The 17,118-nt window shown below is 32.2% G+C and overlaps 2 protein-coding genes across 2 annotated transcripts; both read right to left on the bottom strand.

Moving 5' to 3' along the window:
* Positions 1-1,005: 1,005 nt before the first annotated feature.
* LOC134722774 (perlucin-like protein) lies at positions 1,006-5,714 on the bottom strand. Its single transcript, XM_063586402.1, has 6 exons — positions 5,661-5,714; positions 4,850-4,995; positions 3,654-3,745; positions 2,467-2,554; positions 1,648-1,874; positions 1,006-1,068 (listed from the first exon to the last, which is right to left on the bottom strand). Exons 2-6 carry the CDS (start codon positions 4,992-4,994, stop codon positions 1,006-1,008), a joined length of 615 nt encoding a protein of 204 aa, XP_063442472.1. The 5' UTR covers position 4,995; positions 5,661-5,714.
* Positions 5,715-8,279: 2,565 nt separating this feature from the next.
* Positions 8,280-15,709, bottom strand: LOC134722773 (uncharacterized). Its single transcript, XM_063586401.1, has 6 exons — positions 15,550-15,709; positions 13,491-13,668; positions 12,002-12,132; positions 10,774-11,555; positions 9,771-10,107; positions 8,280-9,073 (listed from the first exon to the last, which is right to left on the bottom strand). Exons 1-6 carry the CDS (start codon positions 15,707-15,709, stop codon positions 8,280-8,282), a joined length of 2,382 nt encoding a protein of 793 aa, XP_063442471.1.
* Positions 15,710-17,118: the final 1,409 nt, after the last annotated feature.

Below are 17,118 nucleotides of genomic sequence, written 5' to 3'. Positions count from 1 at the left end.
ACTTTTGATCAGTTGATATTCCAATTACTGACACCAGGTGTAAAAAAGGGGGGTTTATATTCATTGACTCTTCAATACCTTGGATTTTTTTATCAAACTCATTGTAAAAATTGTGGAAAGTCTTTAAAGCAGTAGAAGAAACAAGGATAAATCAACAAAAACTGATCTTGATATTGAAAGTTTATGTTCCTCTAGTCCAAAATGAGATTTTCAAGTATTTTCTATCAAAGGCTTACATTACAGTCAGTTTAAATTGAGCTGTGCAATTTGTAATATGAGTCGCATTATGCTCAGAAAGGATGTTTTTAACTTCAAATTGACTAACTAAAGGATTAAGAATAAACAGAACAAAAAATTTCTGATCAACTTTTTTTGCCTTTTAGGTGTCAGACCACCAATTACTCCCTCAAATTTAGAACGAATGCAAAAGTAGCCCTACTTTGACACAAAATAGTGCTTTTGATGTCCTTGTTTACTAACAAACAAATATGCAGAAATAAAACTTTGGGTAAAAGAGACATATATCAAGATCATTTTGAGTCAAAATTTACTCGTCTATGAGTTTGCATTAAAAATTAAGGATTAATGCGCTCCATAGTATACTAATTTTAGATTTCCGGAAAACCAGTTTTTTTTTGGAGTATCTCTTTTTGAAGGTCAGTTAATTTGTTAGAAGGCTTTAAAGGTATGGTGAAAATTGGCATGTAGAATCCTGATACATGTACAATTCAGGATATACCTGGTTTATATGAAGTTAAACTTAAGGTAAAATAGTTAGAAAGCTGTGAAAATTGCAAAATTTGGGTGAACAGATAGGGATTTTTAATTGGTGGTATAACTGTCACTCTGACACCTTTAAGAGAAATGCGATGAAACCAAACATTCATTTATTTATATAGTACTGTGGCGAAGTATACGTAAGCGACTTTGATTATTAAATGTTTATTTCAAAAGCAATGATTAAAAGGTAAGGCATTATTGTTCTGACATCTTTGTTGTACTTTTCTATCTTTGTTTCCTGCTATCTTTCCGTTTGATGAGCTTGTAGTACGGGAGGCAATGAGATCCCTGAAAATATTAATTTATATCTAATCATGTTGCGAAACAAAAACATTTATGATAATGGAAACAGCTAAGTAACCCGTTTTGTTAGGATACATATTTATAATTGTATTTATATTCATATTGAAGAACATATGCAACGAAGGATCAGTATCTTCACGTATACTTTGTCGGAATACATCAAACTTGTGTGCACGAACTTTAGAAACTTATAAAATGTATGACGAAAAGCGAGACTTCATGTATTTTACAGCCTGTTACGTAGTAAGTCTGTCTTCAAGTATTTATGATTAGGAGGTCTTGTTAGAACTAGCCTTTTATTTTGTATGATCTGTTTGTTTTGTACATGTGTGGAGCTATGATACTTTCAATTAAAGGAATTATTAAAATATGTTTTATTTACAAACTGACCCAGCAGTGTTGTGAACTGATTATTAAAAGGAGACATTGGTTCTTGCACCTTCATTCTTATGACATAGAACAACAAGTATTGTGAATCCATAGTATCAAGGTGGGTATCTCATAAAACATCCTTGATAATATCAATATCACAATGATTTTTTTTTTCGAAATTAATCCTCTTACTTTTTCACTCTCACAAATGTAGCCACCACCCGTATAATTACACGGTATATCATTCCATTTGTAGTTAAACTGTTTATAGAAGTGAGCACAGTCCTCATTTCCTCCAGAGTTGTTTAGTTGTCCTGAGTTCCAGTTAGAGTAATCAAGTTTTGACAAATCAATAACCCATGTCCATTCAGTTTCTTTAAAATCTGCTGCTCCAATCCAATAACTCTGTTGAATTACTTCTGAGAATAAACAATGCAAGCAATTTTAAACGATTTGAAGAATGATTTTAACATACGTATACTACTATCAGTTTGGAGCTCTTTTTTTCTTTTCGGAGCGTTAATGGTATTTGTTCTTTAAGATCCTTGAACTTGAATCTTCAAATTGATTTTGAAGGTCAAATGGGATCTCTTAATTGTTTACCTTTGCTATACATGATCCAGTTTTATGGCTTCTGTGTAATATTATCTTAAAAATTCCACCAACCAACTGTCATCCACGGAAAAACAAATAATTTCAGGTGAACTAAGGAAATTTTAAATTAGAAAATAAGATATATAGTGTATTTATACAATGATCGTAACATTATTATTGACATCGTGATTCTGTATATATTTTTTCTAAATTTCTTTTGTGTTTTCATAAGACATTCAGTCAAATGTTTTTTGCTAATTTTTCCGGGTGAGTCTTCATATATATTGTATGCTAAAGCCTATTAAGTCCCAATTTTGCTGTGTCTATTGCGGGAAACTATTAAGTAAACTTGCTACTTTAAAAAGCAAATTGAGCGACACATGATGCTATTTGATAACTGAATAAAATACTATTTACTTTTACTGGTAATAGTGTTGACAAGCCAAGAGTTTTCTGCAGAATCTGTAACTTTAACTAGATAACCTCCCATTTTTCTACATTGATTCTGAAATAATTTCCAAAAATATAGCATAGATATTGAACATGGGTATTACGAAACACGTATTATTTGAACAGATACTGAAAATCTGCATTGCATTACAAAAACTGTGTCATACTGCATGTACGGTCGTCCAATCCATTGTTCACCAAATGAAAGGGATGATAGGTTAAAGCAAATAACTTGAATTCTCTACGAACGGTACTCGTGGAAACTACATTTTTTTCGATAACGAGGGACGTAGAACTACATAAATATGATGTGATTCAATGACCGGCTTGTGCAGTGCTAATTTCAGTAGGTACTTAGGCAGCAACCATTTTATTTTCTGGGGGGGCTATGGTTCTTTTTTCTGTGCAAACTTTTTTTTTCGCCTTCGGCGAAGAACAATCCATTTTTTAGCGACAAACCGAAAACAATTTTTGTATTTCAATTTTAGCATTACATATAGTGGCAGCTGAGGGTGAAACAAACAATTTTTTTTTCTCAGGGTCAAAAAAAAATTATTTTTTTCACCAAAACCTGGAAACAAACTTTTTTTTCCAAAAAAAACCATAGCCCCCCCCCCCCGAAAATCAAATGGTTGCTGCCTTAATATAGTATATGTATTGCTGGTATTTACAACACGCTTTTTAATTCTTATTTCTTTATCACATTTCACGTTTTATTATAAGAGGGTTTGAATCGTTTCTATATAATTATTTGTTTTGTAAATCTTTTTTCAACGAATGGAATCCTTAACTTTTGTTTCTGTATAAACTTATCAGATATACTAGGACCAATTTTTTTCCCCGATTTTTATCATATGACTTAGTAGCCAAAAAAACGATCCGTGAGAATCGATATATAAAATGCAATTTGACGAGATAAAAGCAAGTTTTGTTCAACAAAAAAACTGAAAAAAAGACAAAGTCAATGGTTTTAACTTGTTTCACAGGTAGACATATTAAGGAAATGGAAATTTTAAGCAATGCTAGAGGTTCAGACTTTTGGCAATTAACGTAAGTTTTGAAATATTTGATGAATTGAAACATCTTTTTTGTGAGATTTGCATAATTATTTTATGTATAACATCCAATTGAATTAGTCACTTAATTACATGTACCTCAGCTTCGTGCCATGATTTCTTTTCGGAAGAAAAAAAGTAGCAGTGGTTTTTGTAATCCCTCCATCCATCCGGACATCTTCGTGATTTTTCTAATAATGACAAATAATTATTATAATCATATTTATAATCATTAACATTAATTTTCATAACTCTTTATTTCATACTTTGCTACCAAATTTTCACTTAAAAACAAGTTTAGTAATCATGCTAGTCATAATCATCAATTGGGTATCTAATTTAAAATTTTAAAAATCTGGTAACCTCCTTCCAAACAAAATTTGCAACAAGAAATAGTAAATTGGGATAAAAGGTAAATTGTTTTCTTGGAAACAACGATAGAAGGAGAAATTGTGTTTTCACATTAAATCTGACAGACAACAATTTTTACCTATTAACTTAGATATGACGCGAGATAAAAAGAAACTTTTAATTCTAAAATAATCAGCGAAACATGATCTATGAATACATGTACGTGTTCTGGCTTAAATCGACTCCCTATAAGAGGCATATTGCTCTTGAATAATGATGTTAACCAATAATTATTGTTTGCGTGTTTGCTTATTATCTTGAAAAAGTAAAATAACTCCGGGGAAATTCAGAACGAAAATTGCTTAATGAAATGGCATACTATAATTTTATCATCAATAAAGAAAATCTTTCAAAACTAGCAAAACTATTGAACATGACAAGATCCCCATTTTTGGTAACAAGGTTGAACTCGTTGGTTGACTCCTTGAAAAAATGAATACGCTAAAACTTTTCAACATGACAATATTTCCAAATTTTCTAAATGGCAGACATCAACTGTTGTCTCCTTGTACAAGAAATTGTCCTAAATTAATGATGAGTTTACCAATCTTTTATGTATACATTGTATCTTACAAAACAAATATTAGATGAGGAAAAACAATATGCAAATAGTACACTGATGAACAAAACCAAATTCTTGTCCCTTGTCGAAATAGTTAGTTTACTCCTTAAAGGTGTAGTTGTTGTGTTCCTTAAATGATTTATTTACATAATTTTGCGTTGAGATAGTCTACGATGTTTTAGAGTGGCCATTATTGAAGAAGCATATAGATCTATGTGACAAACACATGATCCTTGTAGCTTCTCAAATTGTCTGCATAAAATAGCGAGTAAAGAACATATATTTTCTATCGATTTAAAATTACAATATAAATCAATCCTACCATTCAAATTATGTTCTAGTTTCTTTAGTGATGATTTGATGTCAGATATAATCGATTTCTCCTGATCGCCAAGACAGGAGTCCGACATAGTTCTTGGAATACAACAAAGGACAACAAAAAAGTGCAGGAACATTTTGTAAATCATTCTGAAATAAAGAATAAAAATATAGTAACGCACAGATTTCTCATTGGAGTGATTCATAAAATCGGCAAGGTCAAATGTTCTCATTTGATACTTCGACAAGGGGACCAAAGACTGTCAGAAACGACAATATATATATCATCAACTAATAATGAAACAGCATAACGTAATTTCAGAGCTCCACATACGACAGCTGTGGCGTTCCATAATAAACTACGAGTACTCTCAGATCTGTACTTAGTGTAGGCTGTCAATTCCACTCTGTGTTTTTGTTAGATGTATTTCTGCTTTGTATCGATCTGATGAGTTAAGCCCTATTCAGCTTATTTTTTATTATGTTGCACTTTCCGCAGTCAAGGGATGAATCATCTTCGCTAGCCAAGGGTTACGATCCACTTTCATCCTCTCCGCATGTGGCTAGCGAAAATGTTGGTCGATTAGCTGGTCTTGAAACAAGGGTATTCCCGCCACATTTTGTAAGTGTCTGTTCGAAGTCACCTAGGAGTCAGTACTTCAGCAACTGTGATTGTCGTTTGTTGCTGTACATAATATTTGTTTTTCGGTTTTTACTTTATTTCATTTAATTGAGTGTTAGTTGTTCTCTTGTGGAAAATTGTCTCATTGAAGATCCTACTTTTGCTATTCACACTGAATAATAAAATCATTTACCTTGATGAGAGGGTCAAATTCTAATCTTGAAACACAAGATAAGTTGAACTGACAAGTTATGAATAATAAATATAAAAAGCTTGCTCGTGTATTATAGATTTTTAGTCTTGATTCCAAGAAAATTGACTGTTGTGGACGACATGTGATATGTGTAACCTTTTCGTGTTTACTTTCAATCAATACATGTTACAAGATATGATATTACAGAAGAGACAATCAACATAACGCGTTCCAGTATTGCCTCTGTAAACAAAATCGAGCTACCTTATCTCGCATATTATCAAAATATTTGTCTAGAGATAGCTAAAAAAAAGTGTCGACATGAACACAACAAACACTAAATTAAATAAAATATATATTAAAGAAATGTTTCGATAATCCTTACTAGACAAATTCAGTTTTGAAACAAGAAATTATCTTGCAATAATACCAAAAGAAACAATTGACAAATCGCTTACAAACAGTGTAAATATTACGTTGAAAGTTTATTATCAGGTAGATTTAAAAAATGCTCAAAGTGGTTAAGGTGCATGGTACCTAACACTACAGGAAGATAACTCTGTAATATCAGCTAAACGTTTTAATCACGTTGTGTTGTTAAGTTACCCACGGCCGTTTAAGCACAGTGAACATTAAGCTTCTCGATGATCAAAACTAGTCTTTGTCAAACTGCTATATAACCAGTGTAATTTTTCTGATAAAATGGTTGGTTCAAATTATTTGAAATTTTAATAAATTTTTCAAAGGGTCAAAGTAAATTCTTTGTCAAAATTTTATGAAAATTAAACGAGCAAAAATAATGTTAGTGAAGGTGTTGGGTACCACCTTAAATAGAACATCTGTCATTCATAAGATGAGATTTCTCATATATCACAATTACAGATATTATTATACAGTATACATGGAAATAATTTACTAGTTACTACAAGCATTTTCTGACTAGCAGAAGACCTGACTTACAACACTTGTATTGCAAATACATCTCAAAGTCACAGCTATCATGCCTTGAATATGAAGTATATAAAATACTCACACGAACCTTACTTATGATCACTTGTGTGTGATCCCTTTTATTTTACGTTGTAGCAAATATAATTTGTTTAATTGACACTTTATAGTGAAATAAAAAAAGTGAAGCAAGTAGTAGTTTTTTTTATACCTAAAGAGACAATCTATAAAAAGAAATATATAACTTAAGTTTTGTCTATAGAATCATTGATGTTTACAAGTTTTTGGAACTGTCGATTTTTTATTAACCTGCACGAGAGGGTGACATTAAAACCATTGGATAGAGTAAATTGTTTCCCTCGTATGAACCAATCAAAATCTGGCATGTTAACGTAAGTTGAATAAATCGTAATTATAATTTATTAAAATTGTAAACAAAAAATCTCCCACAGCTTATTGAAACCCCCTTGAAACAATAACCCTTAAACTTAATTTCATCTTTTTCCTTTGCAGTATGAAACCTTGTACATATGTAGTTTAATCTTTTCCTTTGCTGTATGAAACCTTGTACAGTAGTACAATTTCAGAGAGATCCATACATACTTAAACACAAGCTTTTGTCTGGAATCTAGAAATACGCCTCCTTTGGACTCTTTATTGGCCCCTAATTCCTACAAATTTTGGGCAATTAATCCAAAACCTAATCCCAGCCTTCCCTTTGTTATATGGTACATAGTGATACAATTTCAGAGATATCCATACAGACAAGTTATTGCCTGGAAACTAGAAAAAAAATCTTGTTTTGCCCCCTTTTGTTGCCCTAAATGCTTAAACTTTGGGCCCATAACCCCTTAAGGTCAAGGATCAGTAAATGAACTAGTCCATAGATTTTTTTTAAATTTTAAACTCAATTAGATATTGAAAATATACATCCAAAAATGTAAAAAAAAGTATATGTCACCGACTTCGTTTTCGAGAAAAATCAACTTTTAGAATGGTCCGGGAAGGTACTAAATTACATTGAATATATAGGGAAAATCCTTGTTTTTCTTCTACATTTTTTGTTTTCCTGTATAAATCACACAAATCACTCCATAGAATTTTTTTTTAAAATAACATTTTCTTCTTCTTTGTCTTACCAATTAGATGGTGTAAAAAAAATATATGGTCACCGACTTCGTTTTCCCGGTAGAAGCGACGCAACCTCAACATTTTGCCCAAAAAAACATCAAAAATCGTGACGTCGTCAGTTTTATTACATAACGTCAAGTTTTCATACTATGAAATTCCAACGTCTTGGTATTGATTATGCATAATTATTATATATTTTGCATCGATAGGTTTTTTATATCCTTAGGGTCCGTCATTTATACATTTTAATTTTGTATTACCAAATTTCTTTATTCTTTATATTTTAGCACCCAATTGTTCTCTGTTATTTATTTTTTTGCACTTTATTCTGCAAGTTTTGCCCTTTATTCTTTGTTCCGTAAACCCAGATCAGACCCCCTTTTATGGAAAAGTATTTTAAAAGAAATCATTAATTGTAAAAAAAATATGACATGGTCATAATCAGTAATTATGAATAAACAAATTACTATAACAGACGAAAAGACTTTGTAAATTACATGATTGCAAATGTTCGATAACAGCATGAAAATAGAAATAATTTTAATGTCTTGACTCAAAATAAGAAGTAACTGATGATATAATTTTTCTGTCTTTTGTGACTCTGGGTTTTCCAAAAAAAAGTTCCGATAGCAGATTGGCAACACCATCAGACCCTTCGCGGTCATTTGCCAATATTAAATGGCGCTGCTCCAGTCCGGATTTCGCCATTTTCCGTACCATCCCTTTAGATAAAACTGACGCCGGTATAGTGAACGACGCCAGTCTCTTATTGAACAAAATCAGTTGTCTGACAGATAGTAAAACATATTCCACCGAGAAAGAGTGTGGTGTAATGTTCTCATGTGTAAGCGCGAAATGTTCTACTAGTTGCTTGAGGGATTTGACATCTCCCACTGCATTATGTGCGTCGTATTTTACGCCTAGAATATCAAATACTAAGCTCTCCTGGTTAAATCGTTTCCCCGTTTGTTTCCTTTCTGGAAGCACAGTTCTCATTAAAGGTAACGAGTCAACAAAACCCTTACATTTTTGTTTAAAACTATTAAATGATAAATTATTCTCCATTGAATAAACTATAACTCTGGAATCAAACAGCTTTGCATTATGCGCAAGTAATATACAGTTGTCAGGTAACCAATTAATAAATTCTTTAAGACTGTCTTGTATGTCATCTGTTGGCATGATTTCACCGTTCCGGTATAATATTTGGCCACTTTTTGAAAAACCAGTAACTTTAGCAGCGGAACATGTGATGGCTTGTTTCGGAACTATATAACGACAGAATGTGTTCTGTTCATATGCTGCTGCAATTTGTATTATATCAGAGCAGATTCCTGTAACGATAAAGGATATCAATATATCGTCTATTTCTACAAATATTTTACATTGATAGAAGTTGACATCGCATATATAAACAAACATTATATAAATCATTCTACAAATTCTTGAAAGAGTTTCGTGTGGTTTTTAATATGTGACAATAGATTTTAAAATATGCGTCCATGCAGAGAGCAAATGCAGTTGACACCAATAAAAAAAACCAACATGATGCGGTGTAGTTGTCAAGGAACCAACTATCCACTAGAGTTCACATGCGATGGATATAAGCAATTACAGACTATAGTACGGACTTAAACAAAACAAAAAACCAGACGGACAGACGCCGGACGTTTGTATATCATAATACGTCCCGTCAAAGTTATGACGGGCATATACAGATGTGAAAAAATGCAGAAAGATACCTAACGGCCTTATTTTTAACAAAATAATTACGATCTATTAATCAAGATCATGAAAAGCGTATCGACCGGGAATATTTGTCTTTGGTTTTATCTGCAATTTGACGCTCCGTACAATAATATATTCAAAAGAAAATGTGGTATGATTGCCAATGAGAAAACTATCCACAAAAGACCAAAATGACACAAACATTAACAACTAAAGGTCGCCGTACGGCCTTCAACAATGAGTTCTTCGTATATTGATAATTACTAAAAAAAACCAAATATATGATATTGCGAATCATCTTACCGAATCCTGTTGTTTCTAGGTCAAAATAGACACATGTCGTTTCTTTTAATGGTATGGGCCAAGCTTCAGCTTCTGGTTCAGGTGGGGGTATAAACTCAATGATATTGTCATCAGTGTTTGTAAAGGTAGTAGCAGATGATACGCCCGATTCGTAAGTTTTCCCTTCTCTTATTTCTTTTGATTTTTCTTTCTTGATTTTTCTGCCCTTTTTCGACATTCTTTTCAACTTAGCCGTTCTTGTGGTCTCTTTTTCTCTCTCTGATTTTCGCTTTCTCTCAAGACGTTGTCGTTGTAATACAGTATATTTTCCAGGAGACAGATGGTGCAATTCATTCACCTTTGTAATTATAGATCACATGTTCGACATTAATAGAAAGCAACAAAATAAAGTTTGATATAAACAATAATATTCTAATTTGGTATGCTAATGCGGCGTAAAGCAACTAACAATCAATCTAATTTGGTACGGTATTTTTGGCGCATTAATTTAGTTTTTTCCTTCAGATCAACCCCCAGTTTATGGTGAGATTCGTGTTGCTACTATGTTTTTTTCTTGTGTGCTAATATTTGTGTCAGTCTTTTCCTATTTTAGCCATGGCGTTGTCAGTTTATTTTCGATTTATGATGTTGACTGTCCCTCTGGTATCTTTTGCCCCTCTTCTATATATATGTATTATGTATCATATTTTGGTAATTTTAGATAAAAGCAAAATTTCATTTTAAAATGATGCACGCATTTAAATCATGTATACAACTTGTTTTCTTTGTAATAAGGAATGATACTGAAATGTATTTAAAGTAACAATTCCCTTGCAAAATGTCTACATACAAGCGAAAAAAGTAAATTTACATTTGATGCATAGCGTAACGTTGCCTATGTAGAAAAAGGGAGAAAAGTTTTTTTTTCTTTTAAACAAAGAATGAGATCAAAAATAAATTTGATTATGCAAAAAATACAAAAGAAATCCATTATTTTATTTCATTTATCATTAGAATTACTTGCCTCTGTAATATATGAGCGACCCTCGTTCTTCTGTGCAACACCAGAGGCAACACGGAACGCCAAAGACTCACTTCCGCCGAAATGTTTCGCTTTTGGTGCCTTCAAAGCGATCATATTATTCAACGACTCATTTCCTTGAGAACTACCTAAATGAGACAATTTTTCAGAGTTGGATGCATATATGTCGAAAAGTTTGTTGAGCTCGTTCCTCAGTTCTTCTCCAGTCAAATTTTTACCGTATGGTAGACTTTTATGCTTGTACGTGTCAGGATTTTTGTGATATTGACACCACGTTTTATCACACAATATATGGTCTCCAAATGCATGAGGGATGATGGATTTCAAAACTTTTCTTAGATTTTCCGGATTTCCTTTGTTTTGAGAGAGAGCATATGAAAAGTCTTTTGTAAGGTAGTTTACAACATTCATCGAAATTTTGTGCTTTTCCTGTAGTCCTATGAGATCTCGCGATACTTTTTTCCTAACATGGTTCCTGTCACTAAATTTCATTATTTCAGCATTAACCTCTTTGCGAAGCCTTGCAATTGTTGTGCTGTCATCATCCATAGTAATGCTGCTTACAACACAGCCTGTTTTCTGTATATCCTTCACCATTTGTACAGCTAGCTCAGATTCCATTGATTTTGCACTTCCTTGGTGATTTATTCTGCAATCATGGCCATCTCCTTTTTCATCTACACGGTCACATTTCCTGCAATCCCCATACTTAAGACCAAAGTTTACACATTTTCCAGTCGTCTCACCCAGTAAAGTTGCATGCCCTTATGAAATAAAAATGATAAAATTACTCATTGAATCGTCTTGAACAGAAAATAGTTTGATTGCTTTGAATACGACAAGAATACGAATAAATGTAATGAATGAATAGTTAGCTTGCTTTGTATATGACAAGAATACGAATAAATGCAATGAATGAATAGTTGTCGTATTTTTATGTAATGTATACTTGTTTCTCGTTTTTACATAGATTAGACAGTTAGTTTTCTCGTTTGAATGGTTTTACTCTAGTCATTTGTGGGTCCCTTTATAGCTTGGTGTTCAGTGTTGAAGGCCGTACCTTGACCTTATATGGTTTACTTTTATAAATTGTTATTTGGATGGAGAGTTGTCCCATTGGCACTCATAACATATCTTCCTATACTAGTATCTATGTACATACATTTAAATTCGAAATTATTAAATTATTCGGACTTATGATTTAAAGTACCTGTGAGACTGTTATAACATCTACCACTACCACGTTTTTGCCAAGCACCATCAAACGATACATGTATTGCATCTTGACCGTCTACTCCAGTTTCCTCATTACCTGCGATATTAGCAGTGGTTTCTGGTATTCTAATCGAGAAAGACTTTAAACTCAGGTTTGTGTTACAGCTAATTTCCTAATGCATGTAAAGCAAGACTTTGGTTAGCTTGCTTGCTTTATTTTTATATTGTACAATCATTAGGATAACACCCAATTAAATTCAAATATTATATATTCAGGTTAAACTATGCCTATATATATTGTTTAAAGATTTCAATCTTATTTACAAAGCTTGCATAGACAATTATACAAACAAAGCAAGCAAGCCAACCAAAGTTTTGCCTTACATGCATTAGGAAATTAGCTGTAATAGAATAATAGGTACGTTTTAACATTAATAATTTTATCGTGATCACAACTGGATAATTGTTTTACATGGATTCAATCCCATAATGGACCATCGCAGGTTGCAGTATTGAAAAGGAAGAATATTTTGTTTTATTTTCCATTGAATGTGTTTACATTGAGCATAATACAATACATAACGGTATTTACAAAAAGACAAAAACAAGAATGTGTCCATAGTACACGGATGCCTCACTCGCACTATCATTCTATATGTTCAGTGGACCATGAAATTTGGATGTCACGCAGTACGAAATGGAACACTACAAATAAAAAATGTCAAATTTCTCGGTTGTAAAATTAGAGTACTTAAATTTTTAAAAATTCTCTTTTTCTTACTTTTAAAAATATTTTATCAATTCATATAAAAAGTAAAAACACAAAAATACCGAACTTCGAGGAAAATTCAAAAGGAAAATCCAAAATCAAAAGGCAAAATCAAAAGTCCAAACACATCAAACGAATGGATAACAACTGTCATATTCCTGACTTGGTACAGGCATTTTCTAATGTAGAAAATGGTGGATTGAACCTGGTTTTATAGCTAGCTAAACCTCTCACTTGTATGACAGTCGCATCAAATATAAAGTTTACATAGAATTTCCCATAATAATCCTATTTCAAAATCCAAGTAAGGCTAATCCAGTGAATTTTGCCCTCAAATGACCCTATTTGCACCCCCATGCCCACCCCGCTCAAATGCCCTATTCAAGTGTTCACCCAATTCATTCTATTAAAGTACATACTTTGTAAGTTATGTAATCATCATTTTTGTGGAACCAGGCTGAGGTCCCGGGTATGGAAACCCCATATTATTATGCATGGTGAATGGGGACTTGTAGTTGGAACACTACCTTCAATAATGGATCAGGACCCCACTTTGTAGCCGGATAGATACGTCCCTGATTATTTTACCTCATACTTGTGTGAGCGATTGCTTCTTATTGAAAGCATAAATATATACATGTATTTGGTATCAGTGTTATATTTGGTTTTATAGATTGTGTAACGCCATTTACTCATAATGACATAGTTTACGTACTTGCTCAGTGCTATTTCTTTTTCTAAAGCTTTCTGACATGACCATTTAGCGTATTCTTCAAGGGTTTTTCCAATTTCTCTTTCTCTGGATTTTAACGTGGTAATACTGACAGTAGGTAAGTTGAGAGCAGTTATAAAGTTCACAGTTTGGACTGGGCCCTTTCCTGCATCTACATAGGCTAAATGAAGATATGATGTTTCTCATTACGTTTTCGAGCTAATAATTAACATATATCGTGTAAAACATTTGCTAGAAAACCAAACAGAGGTTGAGACATGACATAAAAACAGATGTTCATGTGTATATGATATGTTTATATGATATATAGGCTGAGACATGACTGCAAATTTTGTCTTGTGTCGAAGTCTTATCTCTACAAAAGCTTAAATTTTCATCAGATGGCTTTTCCTTTTCCTTTGTTTATGGCCTGGTGTTGTTGTCTGATTACTGTCTAATTGAAGGACTGACCAATTCCGGGATTTTTTTTACTTTCGGTACTGAAAGTGCGTGTGTATATAATTTTGTTATTTTTGTTTAGTAGATACATGTATATATTTTATAGCAGAGTGATGTCGACATAAACGATTGATTATCGTTCTCCTTTTTTAAGTACTATGATTAAATAGAACTGACAAAAGTTCTCTTCTATACTTGTGATGCAACTTTTAAATGGAAAAAGATAAAATTATTATTCTGTTAAAGTTTTAACCATATATAACAATTTCCTTTGGGAAGACAACCATACGAATCAATACTTAGCAAATTCATTTAAAAATCCACCGAACGTTCTTTTTGTAGGAGAATATACCACGTAAATAACTCTTTAAAGATATACTATTTATGCATCTATTTAAAGATTTGTTATCTATTTTTAGAAAAAGTTGCGGACGTGAAAGAAAGCACCATAATAAAAAAAAACGTTGGAATACAAAATGCAGCGATGTATGTCATGTATCTGAATTGTTTTGAAACATCATTTTTGTTATAATTTCTTTAAAATAGTCTAAAAACTGAAGATGGATAAATGTTAAATGAGTGTTGCAACCGTGTAGAAGGTTAATGTAATATATATGTTTATGATATTGTTTTGTGTTCTCTGTTTCAAGACTGACTGACGCAGCTGGGAATTTAATGTGGACTTGTGGTTCATTTCCATTTCTTGACTTTGAAAATATTTTTATTTATTCCGACTGGTGTGGTAATTAAAAAAAAAGGGGGATATCTTACCAAGACTAAGTTTAGTATTTATGTCCCAAACTTGCATCCCCTTCTTCTTATTTTCTGTTGGACGATGTCTTTTCCCAGTGAAAATAGGGTTTCTGTACGGACAGTTCTGACATACTACATATAGTATACTGCCGAGTCCACACTTTTTTTCCTCGTCACAATTGTGTAAGAATAGTGGTGAGCTACAATTTTTACATTGTTTTAACTGGTCAGCAAGGTATCCAAGCTCTACCACCCTACGGCCCTGACGCCAGTCAAGTTAACACGTTCTCATCTAAAATTAGAAATTCTCATATGCCACTTCACTTATTTTTGTGTGTAAAAGCTACATCGTTTGACATGACTGATATAATTTGCGTTAAAAAGTCACTGTATAGCATAATTTATATTTGTCTGTTATTTTTTTGCAAGATTGTTGTTCTTTTTGTGTAACTGCAAAATGCAAACTGCATTATTTTAGCATAACCTGTTTTTATAGGATGCTAGAATGATCTATTTTAAAACTCTGGAAATAGTTGAGGCGATTAAACCTTCATAAATTACTCAATCTACATTTTTGTTAGACTTTAATGCCATTTCCCTAACATATATATTACATAGCATTTACCAATCTTTATTTGAAATGCGTCAGTGAATAGTATGCTAACATCAGTCTTTTTTCTCATACTTCTATTTGTCAGGTCTCTTTTTTTGCATACCGACATAGAGTATTTTGAATTGTCATTTTATCGATTAATTTCCATATGTCAGGTCAGCATTCTTCTGGTGTATGCTGAAATGTCACTCTATCTAATTAATGATATATCTCAGGTCAGTATGCTAGCATACCAACCTTGTGTATGCAAAACCTCCAATTCTTTTTGATTATTTTTTTTACCAGGTCTGTATGCTAGCATACCAACCTGGTGTATGCTGAACATAATTTTTCTCATAAAATATAAATTCCAGGTCTGTATGCTAGCATACCAACCTGGTGTATGCTGAACCTCCATTATTTTTCAGGTCTGTATGCTAGCATACCAACCTGGTGTATGCTGAACCTCCATTATTTTTCAGGTCTGTATGCTAGCATACCAACCTGGTGTATGCTGAACCTCCATTATTTTTCAGGTCTGTATGCTAGCATACCAACCTGGTGTATGCTGAACCTAGATTATTTTTTTATCTAATTTTAGTTTTTCAGGTCTGTATGCTAGCATACCAACCTGGTTTTTATTACTGTTTCTTTTAATTGCAGCACTCTTCGACACGACGACTTTGTTTCAGACCAACTTCCATAACTTTATATACGATAACATTTTGCCCATCTCTAATCTGTATATCAGACTGATGCATACGTACACATTTTCTCACAGTAAGTATGGTTGTGATGCGTGTGTTCTTATAACCTTTATGTAAGTTAAACTGACTCGATATAATATTTATTGTCATGTATTGCCATGTCAATCTTGGTTGAATTAAATTAAATTGATCATAGATATTAATTGAAATTGAATGCAACACGTGCTAAATGATTGCGTGAGATTTGGTCTTATATCACCTTATAGACATCATTTTGTCATCTGACCGTGGCAGCATTTCCGTTTTTTTAATGAAATTCTCCATGATTACTGAACTTAGATATAAATTATAAGAAATGACTGTATGATTTCTTATGTCTATTGTTATAACACCAAAAATGGGTTATAAAGTTATCTAGTGAACACAATATTATTATGGCATGTATTTATATCTTTATCATTTTCCTTTTTTTTTCAGTTTTAATACTTTGAATGAAAACCAGGATGAAGATGCAGTTTTCGCATGAATTACATATACCTGAAATATGACAACATTAAACTCTAAATTTTGCACATGGACTTCACCTTATGACCTATCTCAATTGTAGTTAAATGTATTTTAGGATTCAGTACTTGCATTCAGAAAATCATAACTCATTGCATTGAAATTGATCATTTTTTTAATCAACATGACATATATGCAGTACAAAATCAGCCATACTATGTAAAATTCATATACCCCGTATAGTAAATCAAAAAATAAATTGTTTATCACAGTGGACAAATTTCAATCACAGATACATTGTATGTAGATCTAAGACAAATGAAGATACATGAAATTTTACATTTTCATGAACATTTAAAACTATAACAAGATAATGAAAAAAAAAATATTTGTGTTTAGTAATGAAATAATGTTGCTGCAATAGTTACCAAAACCTGCAACAATATTTATTAAGAAGAAATAGTATTTATTTCACTTGATATTTATAAGAAACAAATGTATTACTCTTACTTAGTATACATGTATATTGTGAATTTTAATTAAAAATGTGTAAAAATATGTTTCTATATAAATCTTATTAGTATCTCATAAATCTTTTTAAATTTGTTTCATGCAA

This window comes from Mytilus trossulus, chromosome 6 (assembly GCF_036588685.1).
Source record: "Mytilus trossulus isolate FHL-02 chromosome 6, PNRI_Mtr1.1.1.hap1, whole genome shotgun sequence".
Lineage (NCBI taxonomy): Eukaryota > Metazoa > Mollusca > Bivalvia > Mytilida > Mytilidae > Mytilus > Mytilus trossulus.
This window is presented reverse-complemented; position numbering and strand designations above follow the sequence as displayed.

What these genes read in the sequence shown, in the direction of transcription:
- LOC134722774 (XM_063586402.1), bottom strand. Translation starts at nt 4,994, where the DNA reads ATGATTTACAAAATGTTCCTGCACTTTTTTGTTGTCCTTTGTTGTATT. An exon ending in ACTAGAACATAATTTGAATG is followed by an intron (nt 3,746 to 4,849) that starts GTAGGATTGATT and finishes TGTCATTATTAG; the next exon opens with AAAAATCACGAAGATGTCCG. An exon ending in CAACACTATTACCAGTAAAA is followed by an intron (nt 1,875 to 2,466) that starts GTAAATAGTATT and finishes GTTTATTCTCAG; the next exon opens with AAGTAATTCAACAGAGTTAT.
- LOC134722773 (XM_063586401.1), bottom strand. Translation starts at nt 15,709, where the DNA reads ATGGAGGTTCAGCATACACCAGGTTGGTATGCTAGCATACAGACCTGG. An exon ending in ATGTTATAACAGTCTCACAG is followed by an intron (nt 11,556 to 12,001) that starts GTACTTTAAATC and finishes TTATTTCATAAG; the next exon opens with GGCATGCAACTTTACTGGGT. An exon ending in CCTAGAAACAACAGGATTCG is followed by an intron (nt 9,074 to 9,770) that starts GTAAGATGATTC and finishes TTATCGTTACAG; the next exon opens with GAATCTGCTCTGATATAATA.